At 53.2% G+C, this 23,073-nt stretch overlaps 1 protein-coding gene across 1 annotated transcript in view; it reads right to left on the reverse strand.

The window, feature by feature from the left end:
- Positions 1–23,073, reverse strand: part of LOC122389126 — a 53,062-nt gene that overhangs the window by 24,096 nt on the left and 5,893 nt on the right. The window contains exon 2 of the mRNA XM_043380838.1: positions 12,482–13,414. Within this exon, the coding sequence (XP_043236773.1) occupies positions 12,482–13,333 (852 nt within the window). The 5' untranslated portion in view covers positions 13,334–13,414. The remainder of the gene's footprint in view (positions 1–12,481; positions 13,415–23,073) is intronic.

Here is a 23,073-nt window from a genome sequence, read left to right on the forward strand (position 1 = left end):
TAAGTGGACATGCGAGTCATTTAGGTGAAACGCGGCAAATGACGCGCATCAATAGTCAATACATGATCAGTAGATACAACTTTAGCACAACCTTGAAGGTCGAACACACAGCATCATCAACGCATCTACAGCTCCCATGTCACCACACTGAAGCACTCAGTTTACAGAAGAAGCTCTGTATCTGTGGCACATAATTGGCTGGACCGTTCGCTCGGCAGTCTCGGACCCAGCACCTCACCCACCGGTCCAGCCCCCGCCGCCGGCACCACATGCCTCATTTACCCGTCAGTACACGGTCGCGGTCCAGTGCCTTCCCTGACCGCCTCCTGACCGCTGGCCGACTGTAAAAGACCCGTCAGACTTCCGTGAGACGTCCCTCCACAGTCTGTCAGACGTCTTACATCGTCTATCAGACGTCTTATATCGTCTGTTAAACGCCCTCCGTTGTCTGTCAGACAGCTGTCAGATACCAGTTGCACGCCAAAACTGAAACGTGGGTCACTCCAATGTCTGCATCTCCAGCGTCGTTATAGATCCAAGATCGCAGCTGGCACTCTTGATCACGAGATCTGTCATCTGGTCAGGTTTAGTAGTCTATTACATTATTTGCGGCAACATGTTTGGCGCTTACTTATCTCGCATTCACAGCTCATCAGGCTCTATGTGACAAACGAGTCTTGTAGCTCGCTCGAGTCGATCCATATACCGTTGGACACCCCACCGCTGGACGCTGACCCGTGGTGTCCCGTTCATTCCCCTGTCGTCGTCTCCGTCGCCCGCATATCTTCTGCCGCCCTCTCGGCTCGCTCTCAGTTTTCGCTGGAAGGCAGCCGCTGAACGACCGACGGTATAGACCAACGCGGCACTAAGTAGCGGGAGAAGCGACATTGTGCCCGGCGAGGGTGCCAGACGCTGACGCCAACGCCTCCCCGGAGACACAGCCAGGGGAAGACGGTGGTGGCCGTAGACGGCAGCGGCGGCGGTAGCCGTGGCAGTATCTCCAGCGGTGACGCCGGACCGTTACCAGTCGACAGATGCCTGACAGGGTGCTATTGTCGCCAGGATGGGCGGCTGATCGCTGAACCGGCACGGGGAGACGGCCGAGGGTGCCGGCCGGCCGACGACCGGAGAAGCCCAACGCCGCATAAACACCACAGGACGGCCGGCAGAGTGGGAACCAGGGCCGAGCCCAGTCGGTGGAGGGAATGAGACGAATGCACCCCAGAAACCAGACGGCTATTCTTTCAAAACGCTCATGACATATTCATGGCTTTTGCGGTTTTTATCGGTTGACCAAACCCCCTTCGCTGGCTGGCCGTCGGTTGGGTCGTGACTGACGACCGCCAAAAACCACCGGTCAGATTGAGCCGGCCTCAATCGTGGGTACGTTCGGAGTCATGCCAGGTGCGTACTCTGACTACCAAAGACTTGACCTGGCAGCCCAGTTGATAGACAGAACAAACCAAGTGGGAGAACACAAAAACTAAGCAGCTGAACAGCTCATAGCCGAGATGCCGGGAACTCAGCAACCAGAGAGACACAATGGCCATGTCAATCCAACAAAACGCACTTAGGTCAAAGGAGTCCCGGCACGGCCTTCGTTTCAGATTCCTTTCGATCAAAACATTGCAATCTTTCCTAAAATTAGGAACTGGAACTGAATTACATTGTGCAGTGAATGGGTCATTATTTCAGACAGATATTTCCTGAGAGGAGAGTTATGCCGTCAAATTTCGACGGATCAGCCGGCAGATGGTAATTGGTCACGGCCGAATGATCATAACGCAGCTGTCGCCGCCCGCAAAATCATGTCAGATAAATGGAACGCCTCTGACTGACGTCATTGGCTGTTTTTGGGGCAGTGGATAACTGGCTGAAGCTGGACCATAATATGGCCGGGACATACTCCACTAGGGAGGCTGACAGAAATAACCAAAATCAAATGCCATGATTTATTGCCTATGCGAAATAGTAGCCCGTGACAAATTAAACCCATTATCGATCACGCTCGAAACAAGAACCTAAATCAGATCTCGCATAAAACTATCCATCCAGATATGCGTGAATGAGTTGTGTTCTGGCCGTCTCATTTGATGGCGCTGCTCGTCTCGTCTGACAGGCCGGCAGGCCGGTCTGGCCAGCTGCCCCCATTGTGGCTCGTCTGACTGATAGGTGCGTAATATTCATGAGCAGCCGACTGCATGCCCCGGCCGTAGCGGCCGCTTTGTTCACGAAGCTACGGCTCCGGGGTGAATTTACATGGTAAGCGGCCCAGAGAAACAAAGGTGGGGAAGTTATGTCTAGCATGGGAGAGGGTAGAGAATGGGGGCTATATGCTGTAGATCTCAGTCATAGAGAAGCAGTGACTGACACTCGCCTATCGCTTGCTGGTGAATTATTAGACTTCATAGCTGGACTGCTGGGCCTGGCCTTACAGAATCAGACAACGCTTGTGTTGTCAAATTCGATAAGCCGTGAAATAAAAGAAAGGAAAGGGATACAGCTTGATTCTTATGAAAGAATAAAGAAGCAAACACTTCCAAGACAAATACCGTGGAAAGTCAAGCCCAGAAACTAGACCATGGCAATCACCCCCCAAAGTAGCCGAAACTGAAAGTATCCCACGACTTCGCCAAGATTTTCACGGCGGCATTCCCATCTCAGCCGTGGAGCCGAGCCGATCTGACAGTCCAGTCCCGCCTTTCCTCACGGTCTGTCTGCTCTGGGCTTCACGCCTGAGCTGAGAGCTGGCAGCGGTGGTCGAGAGTCGGGGCACCATTGGAGGCCACCAATGCCCCCGGGGTGTCGGGCCCCGGGCCCCGCCCATGCCGATAGCCTCAGCGTGAACCGGAGCGAACGGGTGCAATTGGTGGGCTGGGAATCCACGCTAGCCGTCAGCTCTATGAGCCAATGGGTCGCTCGGCTGCTTCGAACCAGACCCGAGTGCCTATGACGGACTAAAACAGTGCAATCGGGCTGAGCCTAATCACTCAATTGGTAGAGCAGTTGATAGTCTGGACGCGGAAGTGAGAGAGCAGCGATCAGTCCCATCTGCCAGTCAAAAGCGTTTAGGTGTGACCGTTAGTTCAACGTACTCATCTTATAAGAGGCTGGAATAAAAGGATTTTCTTAGAACTGCCTCGCTAATGGTCGAATTAGGTCGTGCACGATAAATTTGCACGCATCACTGATAATATAGTTCAGGAATTTGTAAAAAAGCAGTTTGTAACATTGCCCATTAGCTCACGAGGCCAGGCTGTTTTCAAAGCCAAGCCATCGCACCCTACGCTCGAGAGAGTCCAGACGCTGAGTCCAGCCGCTGACCGCGGCCTTGCTGGATGCAGCAGACTGCGACGCCGGCCACAGCTGCAGCTGCAGCAGCAGCAGCTGCAGCTGCCGGTGGCCTGGTAGCCGCGGGGCTCGTCAGCGTGCAACTCTGGATCAGGTCCGGGACAGAGCGGAGCTTCCCGGCCAGGCGGCGCGGCGGCTTCAGCCGACCGCAGCCGGGGGCATGACAGTATAACCGCGGTCTGAAGGAGTTATACCGGTGTTATGTGGCAGAGATATCGGTGTAACTTGAAAGGACAGAGCCCTCAGCCGGGCTTCTGCAGCCCCTCTCGTTGGGTCTTACCCAGCAGCGACTGGGTTTTGACTGGCGAGATCCCCGCTCATCCCCGACACACAGCGTCCAGTTCATCACTCGTCAAGGTCTGGGCCTCCCAGCTAACCACCGACCACACGCTGCAGGTAATCTAACTAAGCTGCAGCATCCGTGGCCAGCGCACGCGATTCACAGTGTCGCTAATTGCGCGCGATGTTGATTAGTGATTAGCCACGCGGTAATGGACCACTTCAGCCACAAACAAACACTGGCTGGGAACATGGGTTGCGCAACTGCGCGCATCATCACTGCGGCTCTGATCGCGTGTCGAGGCCGCTGGTCCGGCAGTCACGACCTCTGATGCTACTCGGTTCTGTTCACTGTTTAGCTCATGGCCGTAGCACCATGCATGGTGATCAGTGGTATTGACTACTGGCTGCTGGTCAATGGCCGTTGACCGCCGGTTGCGACTGCCACCTGGTCGAAGCCGCTCGTACAGATAGGGGGCGAGAGGTGAGCGGTATCTGAGTAACTCCCTGATTGTGTGTTTGTGCGGACAGCAGCAGTGATAATGTCAGGTAATGACAGTATTCGGAGGCACGCAGCACGGTATCTCACCAACTCGCAGCTTCTCGCAGGCTCGGAGAGCGGGCAGGTAACTGTGCGTTACCGACAGTTTTCAGTGGTTACGTCATAATGGTCTATCTCTAACGAGGCAGTTTGGTATAAAGAGCTATATGTTACAGGTGGCAGGTCCAGCGTGACGGGGCGTTACGCGACGATTTGGGCTGACTCACAGAGCACATGCATTGTGACAAACAAGGGATAATCTTCAAGTCCAGTTCGTGTCATAAAATGTGTGGCAATAGCGCGGGAAGCTAAATCACATGAGCTATCGAAACTTCGATAAAAGTGCGTCGTCATTTGTCACGAATGAACATCGTCATCCTCAAGATATCGATGCTGAGTTTCGTCTAGTTTCACAACTTTTATCACAAGTCAATTAATCTTATTGGAAAAGCGCAAGTCCGGAATTCCAATATTCCTAAACTGAAATGAACAATGTGTGAAGCGGTGTTTCAGTGCGCCTGTACTTAACAGGATGTTCGCATCTGTTCACTTCGCCAGCCAAGCAAACACTCAAGGTGAAGGGTAGCTCCGCATTCAGGATGTTCAGACGCATTTTCGCAGCCGAAAAGTGACTGACAACTCTTCCACAAGGTCGCAGCGGACCCCAGCCCGTCTGGGGCAAGTGGTAAGGAGACTGAACTTCAGCCATGTGAAAACTTCTGGGATTGTTAATCGTCTGGGCCTTACGGCAGTTAAGAAGCTTGTGAAGCTCCGGCATTATTTTCATCCCATGATTCACTGTATGCGACTACGCAACACAGCCATGTTTGTCCAAAGCTGGATCATCATTAGCTCTGAAATCCTGCTAACAGACCAGACAATGACCAGATTTACAGCACCATAAACTGCATACATGGCCAGGTACGCAACAAATCCGGGAGTCTCTAAATACCCTGAATATCCGATTAAATACCATCCGGAATCCAAACCTGTCTTAGTCGGAACCACACCCAAGTTCTCTGTCTGGACGTGCTATGTTATGCACTGATCGGAAAACCCAGCGCTGCGCTACGGTCAGTATCTCGCTGGTATCAGTATGGATCCTGTGCAGTATCACGGCCCCACTACAGCCCAGTGGCAGTATCGGTATCACCACAGGCCGCCGGCAGTGTCAGGATAAGCGGCAGTGCAATACAGTACCACTGTACCCTACCACGGGCTGGCACCCACTGGCACCGACCAACGGCCACATCCTGCCGCACATCCGGTGGGCGACGGGCGGGGGCCACCGGCCGCACCCTGCCCCCGCTGTGAATGCATGAAGACCGGGCGAGAATGATGTGCCACTGGTCGGCCATGCTCCCCAGCCTAGCCCAACCCGTAAGGCTGAGGCTAGGTATAACAAGCAAGATGCCAATGGTTGTGATTGATTGGTGTAGTCGTGTAAGTGGTCCGGGTAGGATTGAGATGTTGATGAAAGTTACGATAAATCGATATTTGAATTGCAAGGAGTAATTCCATTTGTTCCACAACAAAAAAGTCATTTAACACCACACCGGTACCCGATCTTCGATTCGTCTTCAGTCCGCCCTCGGAGAGCACTATCTCTCTCCTACCTCACTCTCTCCCTCTATCCCCTCCTGACCCTCTGGCTCTCGAAACTCCCACGCGGCTCCAAGGACCCCGCCCACGGAGCCCCAATGTCACAACGCACGCTGACAACTCAACATTGCACAACCTGGCCGGATTACTGGGAGCAGGCGCAACAGACCGGGATAAGAATAGAGCCGCCGACATATCACCCCAATCTGGGCCGATGTTTGTCCTCAAACACAGGGCTGAACGGAAACTGAGCGAACTAAGCCGGATTGGAGAACTTCAAAGTCAACCACAATGTGGCCTAACAACTGCACGGAGGCGCTGTTGGAACAATCCGCGAGGGTGGACCATCCCGGCACGTGGAGCCGCTAAAAAGCCATTGTCACCGGTCTCATACAGGTAACCAAGGTCAGCATGAGTGGTAAGAACTACAATGGAGAGGGTGACCGCGGTCAGCCCCCACAGAGCTGGGGAGTCCAATCATTGTGCAGAAATCAACGGCGCCAGCAGTGCAGCGCATTTGGATGAGTGCGAGGATAGATAGAAAGGAGAGATGGAGGAGAAGAGGGCGAGAGGGAAGGGAAAACCATCGCTAGACAGGGATGCGCTCCACTGGGCGTTTTGCCACAGCGCTAGATGATCAGCCGATCAATCTGCAAGTTGTGATCAGTTGGTAAGAGCAATGAATAATGAATACGATGCATCAACGCTGTGCTGTAGATACAGATAATCCTTTGCCGATGAGCCGACCAGGAAGGATCGGAACTTCCTGACACGTTCACTGCTGAGTCTCTAATGCATGCATTCCTAGAGGGGGAATTATTCGTAATATTACATCGAGGTGGCAACAGGAAACAGCGAGCAGGAAACAGCGCAGTGTGCTTCAATGTAGTGATCTCTTCTTGTGCGAATTGGCAGTCGCCGAGTTCGATCTCGCACCCTGCTTCCCTCGGCCAACATGGTAGCCTACACAACCAATTTTTCTGGCTTAGAGACTCGTGCACATCTGGCACGTATGGCGTGCCTGGTTATACCTTTCACACACCATACTCTTTTGTGATTCCCCACACTCAGACCCTGCCAATGTCGTCTCAGTGAACATTGCTTTCTTGTCACTCTCCCGCCCTTCCCCAAACAAAACCCCCACCGCAGACGGCGGAACTGGGTCGGAGCGGGATGATACCCTCCCCTCGGCCCGGGAGCACAATGGACCAGCGAGCAGGCCAGCTTGACATGTAAATAGGACCGCTCAGGTGACTGACTGCGTACCGCAATAGGTGTTTAGATGGTATCAGCTCAAAGAATGTGTCCTATTGGGTCAAAGCTAACAAAGCGTGGAGCCATATTTAAATAAAAAATGGGACCAAGTGTCATCAATTTTCTTCAGACGGTAATGATACGGATTTGTTTTCATAGAATGCAGATGCGACCTAAAATGGTTAAGCGGCTTTGGACCCACATATATTTAGACTTATTATGAGGCGACTAGTTTTTTCATGTTGACTGCTAATCTCCGATTAACTTGTGTACCCAAATCGCATTGAGGAACGTTACATGTCCCGCATAACTAGAGCAAATTTGGTTGTTAACTGTTTAGCCGGTCAGTGACCTATGCAACTAAAATGTTCATTTAAATTCGTACCATTGCCTACCGTTCATAAAGATGAGCCGATAGAAGACGAATCAATGAAACAACTCCTGCATTCATAATGGCTGAATAAATAAAAGTAATAAATCATCATATAAAACTGCAGATTTATCGTTGAGCGCTCACATTATCAGCAGTTTATAGCCGAAATAGTGAGTGAAGCTGTTCTAGGAACGGACGATCGTGTCGGGCTTCTAGGACCTATTTGGCTGCCCATAACTATCAATTAGGCCGGCCTGCACAGCTGCCTTTCCCAATCGCGCCGCCACGAAATGGATGTGTGCACCTACAATTAGCCGCGCTTGTTCATGCTGATGTCTGCTGGGATCCGGTTCAAGGTTCGCATTATCCATCGATGGTCCAGTGCCCAATCAAAACCGTCGAGAGGGCCTGGCACGAGTGTCATCAGCTTTCTCATGGAATTGAACGAATACGCAAGACGACGTTTCAGATCAACTGAAAGGACAAACATTTCAGCTGAATGTCATATCGGACTGTTTAAAATACGATGGCTGTATCTTCTGAAACAACCAATCTATTCGTATCCTATTCCATTTACCTCCTAGCACGAGCCAAAATTGGTTCACGGCCGCGGCCGGGTCCTTTCAGAGCCGTACGGCTACGCCCGTCTCCGGCCAGATGGTGGGATAAAAGCAGCAACAACAGAGCCTAACATGAGTGTCATGAGCTTTCTGCAACTCATCAATCAGGCCGCAGCCACCAATTTCTAGTCTGACGTTTCAATTACGACACGCATTTGTTTTTACTACTTTACGGCAATTTACTAGTCAAGTCGTGCCAAGCCTCTTGACATGAACTATGTCGAGCTGCTCCGGACACTTTGCACAGCGCTCGCTCCAAATACACCAGTCATCCAGCCTACCCAGCGCTGGGCACCAAGGATGTCCTTGGCTCCATAACACTTCTCTAATCGATAGGACACCTAAGACAGTGATGACTGATGACCATTGAGCAGTGAGGTGAGGTAGCAGCAGAAAGTGGTAGCCATAGCAACCATAGTGACCGGTCAGAGCAGCGTCTGCTTTCCTGACCAGCCACCCAGCCAAGCAGAGCCCGCGTGGCGCCGCGAGGTGCAGGAGAGATCAGGCTGACGTCCGACGGCAGGTATCTGGCACGCCGGGTCGGGTCGGGCGGCCAGCTGACCGCCGCATCGAGCCGGTCAGCTGAGGGCGCATCCTGTTCCCGATTTTGCGGCGGCCGAGGACCCGGCGCCGAGAAGTGTCGGTGTGCAGTGGCAGGGATGGAGACAGTGGTCAGCATGCGTGGTGAGAGAAAAGGTGCTGTGGAGAAGAAAGGAAGAGAGAGAGAGATAGAGAGAGAAGGAGACAGAGAGGGAGAGGGCGAGGGCGAGGGAGAGGGATAGGGATAGGGAGAGGGAGAGGGGAGAGAGAGAGAGAGAGAGAGAGAGAGAGAGAGAGAGAGAGAGAGAGAGAGAGAGAGAGAGAGAGAGAGAGAGAGAGAGAGAGAGAGAGATGTAGGGAGCACCTCAGCTCCTCAGCTCGCCCCGGCCCTTGACCCGCCAGTAGCCTCTCTGTACCGACCGGCCCGACACGTGCATGAGGCACTACAGAGCGGCACTGAGTACCCGCCGCAGAGCCGTCAAACCGCAACTCATCTGCGAAACCTGACCCTGTGTCGCCTGAGGCGGCGCCCGGGGCAGCTGAGGAGGAGGCTGATGCCCTCTGATGAGCGCCGAGCTCTGAGCAGCACGATCTAGCCCCGGGCGACGGCTGATCGGTGTCTAGACGGACGGGGAATGTGCAGCCGAGTGGGTTGCCTAGCAACGGAACGCCTCATGACGGTATGATGAGTTGCGGCTTCCGGAGTTGTCCCCGAGTGCTATTGGGGTGTGGCAAAGCAAGCTTGACAGATTGAAGACTGCTTACCAAGTAGCTGGCGAGTCATCAAAATTTTGCATGCGTTCAGCAATGCAGCGCACAATTGCGCAGTGTATGCAGTGCGCCGAATTCAGACGTGCCTCAGACGCGACTCTGAATGCAGCGCGCTTGTTACGATCATGGCGAGAGCGGGCCGGCATGTGCTGAAAGTGGCCGCTGCAGCTCTGGCACACATACCTGAAGGTACTCGTCTGCTCAGCGCGGCCTGCTTATCTACTTCGGGCTGTCCGCACCGACCCCAGAGTCAATGTGCTTGGTCTGAATGTCCCCAGCCTACGAATGAAGGCCGCCGATACGATCTCACAGTAAAGCACCAGATATATCGACTTGGCGCAGTCTTTGATATGAAGGTTAGATCAACGCTCAAACGGGTGATACGCAGAGTGATAGTGACGTTTTCCGCTGGAGTGGCTCCACCGTGGCCGGCCCGTGACCTCGGCCCGACCTTGCCGACGCACCTCTACCCTCCCCTCCCTCCCCCTCTCCCCCGCTGGGCCGTCCGAGGATGCACCGTGTTGTGCACGCTGCTAACGCCAGGCCGATGACATGTAGCCGTGTTCAACCCGTGTGCAAACAAGCTACAACGCCTCTTGAGTCTCACCGTCCATCCTCAGCCCCGAGCCCCGAGGGACAGGAGCTTCGTCAGCTCCGCGCTTTTAGAGACAGGGGTTGTGCCAGCTCTGGGCTGTCACAGCCCGAGGATAAGGCAAACCTAGATCACGCAGCTATTGCATCCTAGGTGTGAAATATCTTCGAACTGTCATACATAACCAGAGGCTGCTGCATGGAGCCTTGAGCTGCGCCAGCTCTTGACCAACCCGAGATCTCACAGCCCCGGGGAGGCGCCGGCACAGGCAGCATGTGACAGCTATACGAGCCTTCCCGCGGCTGGGAAGCCATACGAGTGCTCGGCCGTCTCCGAATGACCTTGGGAGCAAATTTAGATGCAGCGTGGCGGCTGGACGCACTCTTATCGTACCCAGCGGCTCCATTGTTGAATGCAGACTCAGAGGTGCACGGGGAGGGCAGTGTAGTATTGCGCAGTGTGGGGAAGGAAGCCGGGAGGGAAGGAGAGGGAGGAAGGAAATGCAGTGTGGGTGACTTCTGATTCGGATTACAGGTGCGATGCTATTGCAATGAAGTAGTGGAAGTTGGAGCAGGAACTATTGAGCTACCAGCATATAGCTATAGACGCATAACTCAAAAATAAAATACCAGCAAGCTTACGAACATTACTAGACAAGAACCTGTGTAAGCGCCTTGAAGAAGCTTATCTGGGGTGCGTTTTTTTTTTCGGAACTCAAGGTAAGGCATCTCAGTTAAAGACAGCAGTATTGGCAACACTGCTGGCTCCTCTCGAACGTGCCTTCAGCCATTAGCCACTCGTCTAAAGGTGTGATTACCGGGTTGATGCTCCCTGATGATATTGCTACCGCAGGGAATAATTATGTATGGTAGCAATTCAAGAGCAAACGGTAGCCCGCTTAGTGGATGAAAATGACTCGCTCTGCATTTTATTTGCAGATGAGATGGGATACGGAAAAAGGTGTGGCAGCAAATCAAGGAAAATGAAAAAACTGCAAATTAAATGCATGTAGGAAGTATGGCTATGCATTATAGGACGGCGATATTTTTGACAAAAAAAGCATTTAGTTGCGCATTGATTAGCACCCTAATCATTTATCAGTAAATTTCAAGAAAAAAAACAGATGCTAGTTCCCATGCATAGGTAATACGACAGTAATTCATGATACCAAATGGCCATACTATTTTCCGTTTCATGGTGTTGCATGCTGCACGAGCATTTATCATGCCCGGGACAAGCCAGCCAACAATTCACTTTGCACTTCCCACATGATGCAATGAGCAATTTTGATAAAATCACACACTGCTGACACTACGACAAATATCACGCGAACTTGAGTATAATTACTGTCCATCGTTCCTCAAAGCAGAGCGGCTTTAGTGAGCCGCCCTTCTCCACAGCCCTTCGGCCGTCGTCCAGCCAAATCTCGGCTGCTAAGTCGCGCCGTGAAGCGCGCATTACGGGCAGTGAGTAGCGGGTCGCGCGCTCCTAGAGTGCGGTGTGATATCTGTCCACGTGTTGACTCTGGTGTCGGCTCCGCCCCGGTCAGCTCGGTTCAGCCTGACCGGCGCTGTTGGGATAACGGGAGGACGGTCGACATGTGGCGGAGTGATGACGCGCGCGCCGTATACACGGGCAGCCGCCTGTCTGTCCGTCCGACAGGCATCCCGCTGCTCTCGAGGTTTGCATAGCCTTCTCCCTCTATCTCTCTTTCGTTTCTCTCATTCGTCGTTCCCTTTACGTTCTTTTTAGTTTCTGCTCTCTGCTCTCTACATCGTGTCTTTTTTGTTTCGATCTCTGTCTCTGTTTCTACATCATATTTTATCTCCACTCGCAGTTTCTCTCTCCCACTCTTTCATTCTCTCTTTTTTCTCTCTCTCTCTTCCTCTCTCCTCCTCCCCCGCTGTGCCTGCTACCGGACTCGGAATGCGTACCATCATCCCACCTAACCGCCGTCGGACCGGACAGTGCCACTGCCGTTCTGACACCTCCATCTAACTGTCTCCGGTCGTCCCCGAACGGTGCAGACCGCCTGCCGGCCGAAAACCGATCGATTTCCGGCTAACAGGCGCCGTGTAATAGTCGGTAATGGTCGTATCGTCCACAGCTAGTAATGGTCGCATCGTCTACGACTGTGCTCCATTAGTGCTGATATGATACCTCGGGATTGTGCTAGGCGAGGGTCGATTTGAGCCTTGAGAAAGATGGACGTTGTGTAGGAGATTCAGCCGAGGATGGAAGCTCATATGTCATCGTGATGTATCGCTGTGTTTTAATGAGGCGTAGTAAATCGCCAATATGCGGATAAGGATGTGTTTTTCTTGGGTTTATCGTCAAATTAACAACTAGATACAAGGAATCAGATACGACATGACAATGTAATATCCTATTCATTTTTATGCTGGAATATGCTCGTTTCCTTATCAGGAAATGAGAATGTTTTCGACATCCTTCCTTCCTCTGTTATTATCACCATTCATTCCCACATCTTTCTTCAATCTTGCTACCTGGTATATCCCGCGAGTGAGCCCAGCCCACGTGACCCGTGTTGTACTCACCAGGTAGGGCAGATGATTGATCACGTGACAGAGGACGGTCACCAGCGCCACGGTGGGCCAGCGGAAGTCCCCGAGTCGCCGGACGGCCCGCCGGCGCCGCCGGTTGACGGGGTGCGGCAGGGTGGCCACGCCCGCCCCGGCCGCCGTACCGGGCGTCATCGCGCCGTAGCGCGGCGCCGCGCCGGCAGACGAGGCCGACGTGTCGGAGGCGGTGTGGTTGAGCGGGTTCAGGTCTGAGTGGGCGTGCCGCAGCCGGGGGCGCAGACAGAGCAGCACCTGCACGGCCACCACGGCGGCCACTGTCACCACCGCCAGCAGCACGTGCAGCGACAGCAGGAACACGCCGAACTGGCCGCTGACCCGGTACGGCAGGAAGGTGCACTCGCCCGGCGCCGGGACGGACGCGCCGTCCGCGCCGTGCGCTCCACCGGCCGAGAACAGCGCCGCCGTACCCACCAGCACGGCCACCGTGGCCAGCACGCCGATGTGGTACCGGATCTGGTTCCGGCGCACCGAGTACCGGTACTTGTACGGCCACTGGGCGGTCAGGACCCGGTCGGCCGCCATAGACGCCACGGTGGAGGCCTGCAGGGTCCGCAGCGCCGTCCAGCCCCAGGCGAAGGCCGCGCACGCCGCCGCCGCCTCCGGCCGCATCAGGCGCAGCAGCGAGAAGCCGAGCGCCAGGAGGGCGGCCACCAGCTGCTGCGCCACCACTGCCACCAGGAAGAGGTCGACGGTGCGCCAGCGCGCGCGGCCCGCGTGCAGCAGGCAGAGCAGGCCGACTGCGAGCGTGGCCTGCAGGGGCGCGGCGGCGGCGGCGGCCACCCAGCCGTACAGCTCGGCCGGCTGCATGGTGGCCTGGTGGGAGAGGGTGGCGGAGAGGGTGCTGGAGCGGCCGGCTCAGCGTACAGCGGCCATCAAGGTGGTGCGTGCCTGGGAAAGAGAAGACAAAATGTGTTAGTGAAGTGAGGAAAAAAACGGCAAAGCAGGTTATGAACGCAAAAACAGACATTCTTTGGCTACTCAATGACATTCGCCGCATTCAATCAAGCTACGTTTTACGGACTGAGCCGCCTGCTGAAGTGTTCATAGGAATAACTATTGATGTGGTACCTTTCGACCGTGAACTGTGAAATCATATTTTCCGGCGTCAGCCCTCTTCAACCGGAAAGTATGACTGTTTTAACAGACGATAACTAAGCTGGTTACTGGTTACATGCTTCGTTGGTCCTTTCTCCACAAGTCTCCTCCAACACATGAACACCCACGGTCCATTGACAACGTCTCACTCTGACTGTATCATCATGTCTTTTTAAAGTAGTATCCATCACACGCCTCCCTATTCTCTCACGCTCTCTCCTTGAGCACCAACAGCCTGACGTCTAACTTGGAGGACTTCAAACAACAGATGAAAGTAGCAGCAGCCATCGGAGAGCTGCAGAAGCCATTCAGAAACAAACTACGTCCGATTTCACCCACTTCAGTGAACAGTGGGGTATGACACGGCTGCTGAGGCGAGCAGGTTGGGTCCCTGCGTTGGGCAAGTTTGTTCACATCAATCAACGCCGCTGAGAGCTAATGACTAATGAGTACGGAGCCTTGATGCCTGACGACATTCCTGTGCCCACTGGACAGAGGCACAGAGCGGGTGGGAGCATCGCACTCAACCGGCTCGTCCCTGGACACCGACTTACTGCACTCAGTAGCCACAGAGGTCATCATGAGCTTTAAAACATGAGTGTCTGCAACACAACATTCAGCATGCCATTATAAGTATTGCATGATACTAAGTTTCGTAAGAAGTTGTTTAATATACCTGAACTACAACCTCATTTATCGGATAAGCATGTGAGCTTTTTTTGCGGACCGACAGGTACAACCAGCAGCTTCACTTCAACTGAAAGCTTAGCTTTTCTGGGTAAAGCAGCTACAGGTGCAATATGCAGTCCTGACGCAACGCGATGACAAAACAATCCAGATTCCGTGCAACAGCAAGCAACAATAGCCTTCACCTATTCATTCCACAATTATGCCGTCTAATTCTTTCTCCAGCCGTTACGCAGTTAAGCCAACCTGGGCTAACCCGGGAGGACCCCTCCGTTCCCCCACGGTGACCGAGCTGGACCGCATCGACGAGCCAAGCGCCATCCCCACAGGTCACATCAGACGGTCAGACCCAGCGCGCACCGCAACCCGTTCCAACATTACACCATCGACGCGCCGCGCGTGCAAAAGTGAGCGTAAATGAGCACCGGACCATGATAGTCGGTCACTGAGCGGGCCTATAACCGTGAAATATCGCGGACCAAGAGGCAGAAACAGTGGGGTAAAGGGTCCGTAGTCACCGGACGATAGAAGATGACCACAAGGACAATGGACCCGAGCCATAGCGAGGTGCGACTTGGCGTGAAAGAAGGCGGAGAGATCTGCCTCTCGCTGTGAGATGACCTCAGGTGAGTGGGAAGGTGAGACAATGGCAGTCGGTATGGCGTCAGGAAAGCTCCCAGCACCACGCTGGGCCGACCATTCGGGGACTGTTGTGAGGCTGGTGCGACGGATGGGGTCGTGTTGTCCTATCTTTGGTGCCATCGCGGTCAGCCCGGTCGTGTGAGCTCCCCGAGTGGGCGCGCCGCGGAAGGGGGGGGGGGGAATAAAGAGGTTCAATCAGAGAGTCGAGCGTTTCGGTATGGTTATAGCGTGTTAGTGCCAATGTTGGTTTCGGTGTTGTCAGAATATTGCCGAATGTAAAATGCGTCCAAAACTATGACGAATCGCGGTGTTGTTGCGATCTTGTTATAGATAGTTGGCACCTTCTCACTAAATTACAGCACATTTCACTTACCTTACCGTTCTTTTTAGGGTATACCTACGAGCTACGATAAGTAAAACTATAAATCATCACAGGGCATAGATTGCCCTGATTGGCTAAATCCCCTCAAAACATGGGATACCATTTTGTTTGCTAGAAATCTGATTTAACGTGACAGTTTCATAATAATCTGAAGAGGCACGGTGGAATCGAGCCACCCATACCGTCCATTGGCCATCTGTCCTATCACGTGACCCGCAGTGACGTATGGGTACCGTTTCCAGGTAACGGCATTCGGTGGCGTCGCCTCGCACCAAAGGCCATTATGTGGCGGCTAAAAACGATAATCCACCGCCGCGGTTGATGATAGAACACGTGCTAGCTCGGAGGACTCCATCGCGGTCGTCACGAGGGACTTAGGTGGTCAGATTGGTCGTTTACCGCGGTGTCAGTCATCAATGTGTCAGTATCAGTGATACGTCTGACAGAGGAGACACAGCTGCGACTTCGACCACAGCTTGGAGGGAGCTTAGCCGAGCCGAACTCCCTTCGAACCACAATCAGTGGCGCTGAAGGCAGCTGAGCTGATGGGTAGAATCCGGGAGAGAAGGCCCCAATAACGGCAGAACAACACAGACATCGATCCTGACTATTGTGAAAGTGAAACGGGAAAGGAGATTACACGGAACAATGACTCGAGTACTATTGTGTCTCGCTGATGCAGATATACATTGAAAGACTGCGCTATTCACGCTCAACAAGAAAACAAGCGACTGAAAAGAAATGCTGAACATAGGTATATGCTGGATATTTGGATAATAATTTAATTTAAAAACATCCAGAGAGTCAATGAGCTTCCCGCACACCATATGACAGCATACGACAGAATTGCATCACTAATGAGCGTAAAACAGCATGTTACTCTTTCAGTGTCACTTTTCCTGAAAGGCCGGCAGACTGACGATCGTGTCCAAGGATGAAAGTCGCGTCATTGTCCCATTGTTAGTGCGTCTCAGTCCGCGTCTCACGACCACGTGACACCGGCAGCCAGAGGCGTGTCCTGTCACGTGACACCAACAGACGGCTGACAGCCGGAGTCTCGCCGGCGGGACGCCACTTTCGCCTCTCAGTTCGCACTCGACGGGACGAGTCTCGCGTGCCGCGCGGCGTTTTCAGATGCGTGGCGCTCCTGGCGCGGGCGGCGGGCGGCGCGACGAGGTAAACAGGGCCACCGGCGCCGACAGCCGGCCGCCGCCCCCTCCCTTCCAGCGATGAATAGTGGTGGGATGAACCTCTCACGGGAGCGGCTCCGGTGGTCGGGCCTCCCGCAGCGTTTTGACTGGTTTGGGGTTAGAGCGCGCCTCTTACTAACTGGGTCAGTCGACTCCCCACGCCCAGTGGGTGGCCGTATGACCATTGGAACAGCCCCGGCCGCGGCGGACCTTTGAACGGCGCGGCCCGCCCTCATTTCCGGCCCCGCCCCTCTCCCCACATGTCGCACTCACCCCGCCTCTCTGCCCACATGTTGTCCCTCGACCCCGCTCACGCACTGGGAGCCAACTCGGGGACTGGGACAGAGTCCATGCGCGCGCCAGATGTGACCTAACCGGCCGGAACACACCGTCGATGGTTTCTCAATGGCACGTCACGAGCACGGCGCTCCAACAGCCCCGTCCGCAGGGTGCGGTCTTCACTTCTACACGGCACAAATTTACGGTTCTATTTGTGAAGGTGTGAAAGCACTTACGGCACCGGCCCGTCACGCCTGCTCTCCGAGTGTCGAATAACGCAACTGTCTATTGACGGGGCACGGATACGGCCCAACACGCCTGTCGTTAAAAACAAAACAAGTCAACGCTGCACGGCGCCCAAGGGTAAGTGTGGGTAAAAGTAGATGAAAGGTAGCCGGAGAAAACTGGCGTAAAATAGTTTCGTGGAGGAAATCAATAACAACAAGCGATGATCTTGTTCGTCCGAAACGTTCTTACCGCTAGGTAAACTACCCAGAAGTAGCATGTAATTAGTCACTGGTCAGCGCTGTCAGTTCTGAAATATCGTGTCTTTTCCAGTAGTGGTGAGCGGTCTATCCTATTGTTTGTGTAAACATTCCTGGTCACGATGTCACTGGCCGGTACGAGCGGAGCGGGCAGGTGCGACTACGGGTCACACCAGTCTGACGACAGCAATTGTATACGGCCGTTTAACGGCATATCAAGTCTACAGGCTTACAGGCTTACAGGTACGCGCCCTGCCAAATGCCGGCTACATTCATCAGCAGCTTCACAACCCAAATAAACGTCGTCTTCACACACGGTCTAGTAGATAGTCAGCTACATAGCCTTTCAAATGTCGCACACAGAGCCTTTCAAACGTTAGAACTTCAACTTTTAAATATCGGATAGATAGTCTTGTCAGGATTCGGCTCCACAATCAGTCACACGTCGGGCACACAGTCTGTCAAACAGCTCATGACGGACGACCGTCTATGTTGAGCGATGACCCGCCGTCTCTTTTATCGCCGTCCGGCCTAACGGGCAGCTCCCAGCGGGAGATCCACCCGAGACGGCCGTGTGACGTGTGTGACTTTCAGCTTGAGAGTTTCCGGCACTGACCAAAGTGATCCAAAGAAGCAGCACGGAGTCCGGGTTTCACAGCAAGAAACCATCGATGCATAGATAGCTTTTGCATTGAGGTGCGGGTGCTTTTGTAAGGCACGTCAGCTTTCATTAGCTTTCCCGAAGCGTCGCACGTTTTACTAAGCGTTCCTTTCACAGTGAAAATGTAAACTCAAACAAATCTCGAGCGACGGTGGGATATGCAAGCACTACTGCTGTCAGCGCCATCCAACAGCCATTGCCAGCTCGTATGTTGTTGAAGTTAGAGCGAGCCGGACAGGCACAGACATGAGTAGATACCATTTACAAATGCCGATAACCTGCGAGAAGAATATAAATCGCAGGGACACGTTGACGGACAATCATCCGCCAAAACGTGCGACAGGTGTAATATCACTTGAGGAAGAGCTCCCCTGAAATTTATGCAGCATTCAATACGCAAAAAACCAATCACAAAGTTTCACGATATTGCAGACTGCAGTGCGATTTATAATGATATGACGGAGAACAGGGCGAGAGGAGCTGACATATCCCGGCAGGCGGTGGGCCTCCCGGCCACCTTCCGCGCGGTGGGGAGGGCAGTTTTTTGCCCCCCCCCCGTATCTCCGAAACTACTGGACGGATCCTAAAAATTCAAGGGGCGTTCGATAGCCCTGTCAAATTTGTCGAAGGAAACTAAATTGCATTGACCTCGGGGTCACCGATGACGTCACAGGTCAGGTCAAAGATAAAATGTTTCACCGTTCACAGGGCTTCTAGGGAACACCGAGTAAAACGCATTTTGTCGAAAATCAGCGATAGGGCATCAGTTGTCTAGTACATATGTTGCTATTAGAGGTCACTGGTCATACCAGGTCAGGTCACAGGTCAGGTCACCAAAGGTCATCAAGGGTCACCACATGAACCCAACTTTACTAAGGTTGTGCGATGCATGTTTTATGGCCAATTTTTCATTTCCAACTCAATGGTGTTGGTTATAAGACCATCAGGTACGGTTTAGGTTACTTTCTGGTGGAGGTCAGGTCAAGGTCAGGTCAAGGTCAGGTTAAAAAGGTCAAATTTCAAAGTTGATATTTTTGCATAAAATGGGTATTGATTCGATGCAGCTTGTCACGGGGAGTCTAATGGTGGTCTTCGTTTTGCGCTACAAGGTCTAGAATTGCTAAAAATTAAGTTTGAAAATTTAACGTCATCAATTTTGAACAGTTTTTTCGCTATAACTTGGCCCAAAAAAAAAGAGGTATCGATCTCAAATTTGGTATGTGGATAGAACGTGGTGGGAACTATCACATATATTCCGTTGTTTTCGAAATTCAAAAAACTTTTTGGATTTTTCGGCTATTATATTCAAAAATCTATTTTTTTATTTATGGGGGTCAAAATCCAAATATTTCAAAAATCCGAGATAGCAGTTTTGTAGCCCTCCTAATTCTACACCTCTTATGTCTGAAACATTTTTCTGTATCTCTAAAGCTGTAGGCCTGACAGCTCTTCCCGCGAAACTTTTTTTTTGTCGAAAATGGCAAAAATGACGTCACTCTGACGTCATTTCTCATTAGCGGCCAACCTATCATAGCCTTTCGAAAAAATTTGGTCACAATGTGCAATAGCTATTCACGGGAGGGTACTGAAAGTTTGGTGACGATCGGCGCAGCGGTTCTCGAGATATATCGAAAAAAAACTAAGGGGGGAAATGCCCCCCCCCCCCACCGCCTGGAAGGATATGGAGAGAAAAAGATGAGGAGATTAGATGAGATGAGATGAGATAAGATGAGAGGAGAGGAGAGGAGGGGAGAGGAGAACAGAGCAGAGCAGAGCAGAGCAGAGCGGAGAGGAGACTATGCGGACCCAGCGGCTCGCCGTGTCAGTCCGATCCGGCGGCCGATAACGGTGTCGGTTCGCCATTCGGAGGCGGCCACCGTGAACGACTGCACATTCCCATATGGCGGCTCAGGGAGTCCAGCTGGGACTGCGGCGCCGCGGCTCGGGCCACGGGCCGCTGCGTCCGTGCGACACCTGACCGACCGACCGACGGCCAGCAATGGCGGGACTCGGGAGGTAAGGGAGGAAAGGGGACGACCGACAATCATGACCGCCCGCATCCAGAACGAGGTGGTAAAAGCGAAGCCAAGCTCAGTCCAGCCCAGTCCTGCAGAGTGCAGAGCCCACTCCCGTTCAAAAGTCAACCAAAATCAAGCCTTGTTGAGCCCAGCCAAGCCCAGCCAGCTCAATCACAGCACATCACAGGTCAACCAAATCCAAGCCCTTCCACCCCACAACAGCCTGCAGTCGACTCCATCCCGGCCCCACCCAGTCAACTCCATCCCAGCCCCACCCAGGCCAGGCCGTGCCGACCCCAGCCGAGCCGAGGCGGGTCGTTCCGATCGAGGTCGGCTCACGTCCCGCCCGGACCGTCAGTGCCGACCCGGCGTCGACCCGGCACACCACCGCTGACCCGGATCGGTCACGTGTGCCCTCGATCGGCCGCCGCCAGACGCCAGACGCCTGCCGCGCCGGTCTGCAGACGGAGCAGACGGATGGATGGACGGACGGACGGACGGACGGACGGACGGATGAGCGGGCGGAAGGAGCTAGCGGGTATGTACCACCCGCTCGCCCCCGCAGGCTGGGCGGCCGCAGACGAGCAAGAATGTTTTGGGGATGCAGTAGGGGGCTAAATGGTTGCCTGAAGGCTGTGGGTGTTGTGGGTAGTAACTGGTCGTCTGTGATGGCTGTGGCTATAAAGGAAGGTGAGTGTATAAGATATGGGAATAAAAAGCAATAGAAATGAAAAAAAAAATATGACGGAGAGCTGGTCAGAAGAACCAGAGCCGGTCTAAAGAAAAGGTCTAGACCCCATCAGAGATGTTGGAGTGTTGCGGCTAACCCACTATAACGTCCCCCACCAAGAAGCTGGCGGACACCCACCCCCGCGAGCCGTCCGTCCCTGTGCTGCCATTGACACACACCATTTCCATACATCACTCCCTGGCTGTCGGTCGGCCGTCTGCGCGATTTTCGCCGGCTCGTGCCTCTGACGTGGGTGGGCCCCATGCGGGTGGCTGCGAGCTCCGCGGTATCTGATTGTCGGTGAGACAGTTTCCTGTATACAGCTCAGCCGCCACTCCTTGGCGTCAATAACGCCTGAAAAAGATCGCTGCGCTCGATTCCGTTTAAATGGCTCGTGAAGGTGATCGATGTGGGTAAGGCGTTTGAAATTCGGTCAGATGGTGTACAAATGTCGGTGAGATACGAATAACTGATCGGTTTGGGAATATTCACCGCCATGAGAGACATTCCCATTTCCAATAGCCACATAAAACTGCTGAGCATGTGTTTAAATTGTTAGATTTTATGCGGTGAATTTCCCTTTTCGGCATTTGTAAGCCAGCGAGTAGGGCCGAACGGAGAGGTCGTGACCTTGATATATAATTCACATTCCCAGCTCGATGCTCAGTAGATCAGACACCATAAACATTGCACACGCGCGCTGGGGGAATCTGCGCACTAAATGTCACGCTAAAGTGACTTAAATGCTGTGCAATTGCGGTTATTTCTCGGTCTCTTGCCGCGAGCATCATGCCATGTCGAACGGGACGGGCGACATTCAACCTCTCTCTTCACAAACAGACGGTGGGTGAGTGGGCGGGATTTAAACGGATAGACTGAGGACGAACTGACGAAGAACTGAGGACGAACAGACTATCAGGGGTGAGAAAGAGATGGCCGATGGGAACTGGCGAGGCGGCGAGAGCAGGGGGTGGTATACCTGATTGTTGTAAGCATGGCATACGGATTCGTTAGTGCATTCCCTTGGAATGTCAGTCGCGACCTCTGTCACCTGCCGTCCTTCCGAGAAGCGGAGGTCCCGTGCGGGGGCCACAGGTGCACCTGCTCCTAACGGCCCACGTCACGTCACGTCACGTCACGTCACGTCACGTCACGTCTCGTCACGACGTCAGGTGCGTCACGTCACGGCGGCCACCGTCCCGTAATAACGCCCCTAACGAGGCCGATAGTGTCGCAGAGGGGAAGGGTTACGTCCCCGCTGAGGACAGGGCGGAGACAGATGACGGCTTAGCAGCTCTGCTGACTGCCAGCGGCCATGTAACGGCGCGGAAATCCTTGATGTCAAGCTGGCAGTGGAATGAAAGTGACGATTCAAGGATGTCAGAAAAAAATGTGATCTTTTTGACAAAGAGGAATGTTTGAAAGATGTCAATGCCTACCATAGTGGCATTATACATTACATAGTTATTACGGCAGTACACATCTGATATAAATTCTTAGGCGTCTATTAAAACCTATGAAGAACTCCATGCGTCATTAACCGCACAACAAGAAGCGAAAGCTTGTAATCAAATTGTCCAGCATTGTGAGCACGGTTTCCAAGAATCCTGTTCCATCACGGTAAATCCGAAAACCTCCATGAATGCTGATGCATTGTAATGTCGTTTGCCAATTGGAAATGCATGTCTACGCCAGGGCGGAATTTGTCCGATTTTGACCAACAAAGAAAAATATCCATCACAGACACCTTATTGTGTCGGTCCTCTTATAATGATTTGTGCAAAGCACGCAACTGTCACTGTACTTTCCAGTTTCCAACCATCCGGTTAACCCGTCGTATGTCCTGATAAGAAAACCATCCGTCATGGAACATTAGCTGGATGAGGGGGTGGGGTGGCGGTGGCGGTGATGGTGGCAGGCGGCGGTGGCAGCACCATTCGACGTTCACGGACAGGCCGGGCGTGATCGCAAAAAAAAAAAAACGCCGCCCGCCGCCCACCCGTCCGTCCGTCTGTCCGTCTCTCCGTCCGTCTGTCCACCGTCCGTCCGTCCGTCCGTCCGTCCGTCCGTCTGTCCGATCCGCGGTGAGCCGCACTGTTACGGTCCTCGTGTGCTAATGACGCGGCCAAAGGCACCGCCGGCGGAGTTGACAATTGTGGTCCGAATCATGCACTTCCCTTATATGAAGCTGTTTCGACAAGAACATTCACTCAGCTTCCATTAAAAGACACGCGATGCATTTTTCGCCCCTATTGCTTTTGGCAATGAAGACAGTTGAATTGTTTTGAGTTTACTTGGTCATCTTTTGAATCGTGTGACAGCCATATGCATCAACAAGGCTGCAAGACGATTTTAAAAGGTCAAAATAATTGTTCGTT

Source organism: Amphibalanus amphitrite, unplaced genomic scaffold (assembly GCF_019059575.1).
Source record: "Amphibalanus amphitrite isolate SeventyFive unplaced genomic scaffold, NRLGWU_Aamphi_draft 000344F_arrow, whole genome shotgun sequence".
Taxonomy (NCBI): Eukaryota; Metazoa; Arthropoda; class Thecostraca; order Balanomorpha; family Balanidae; genus Amphibalanus; species Amphibalanus amphitrite.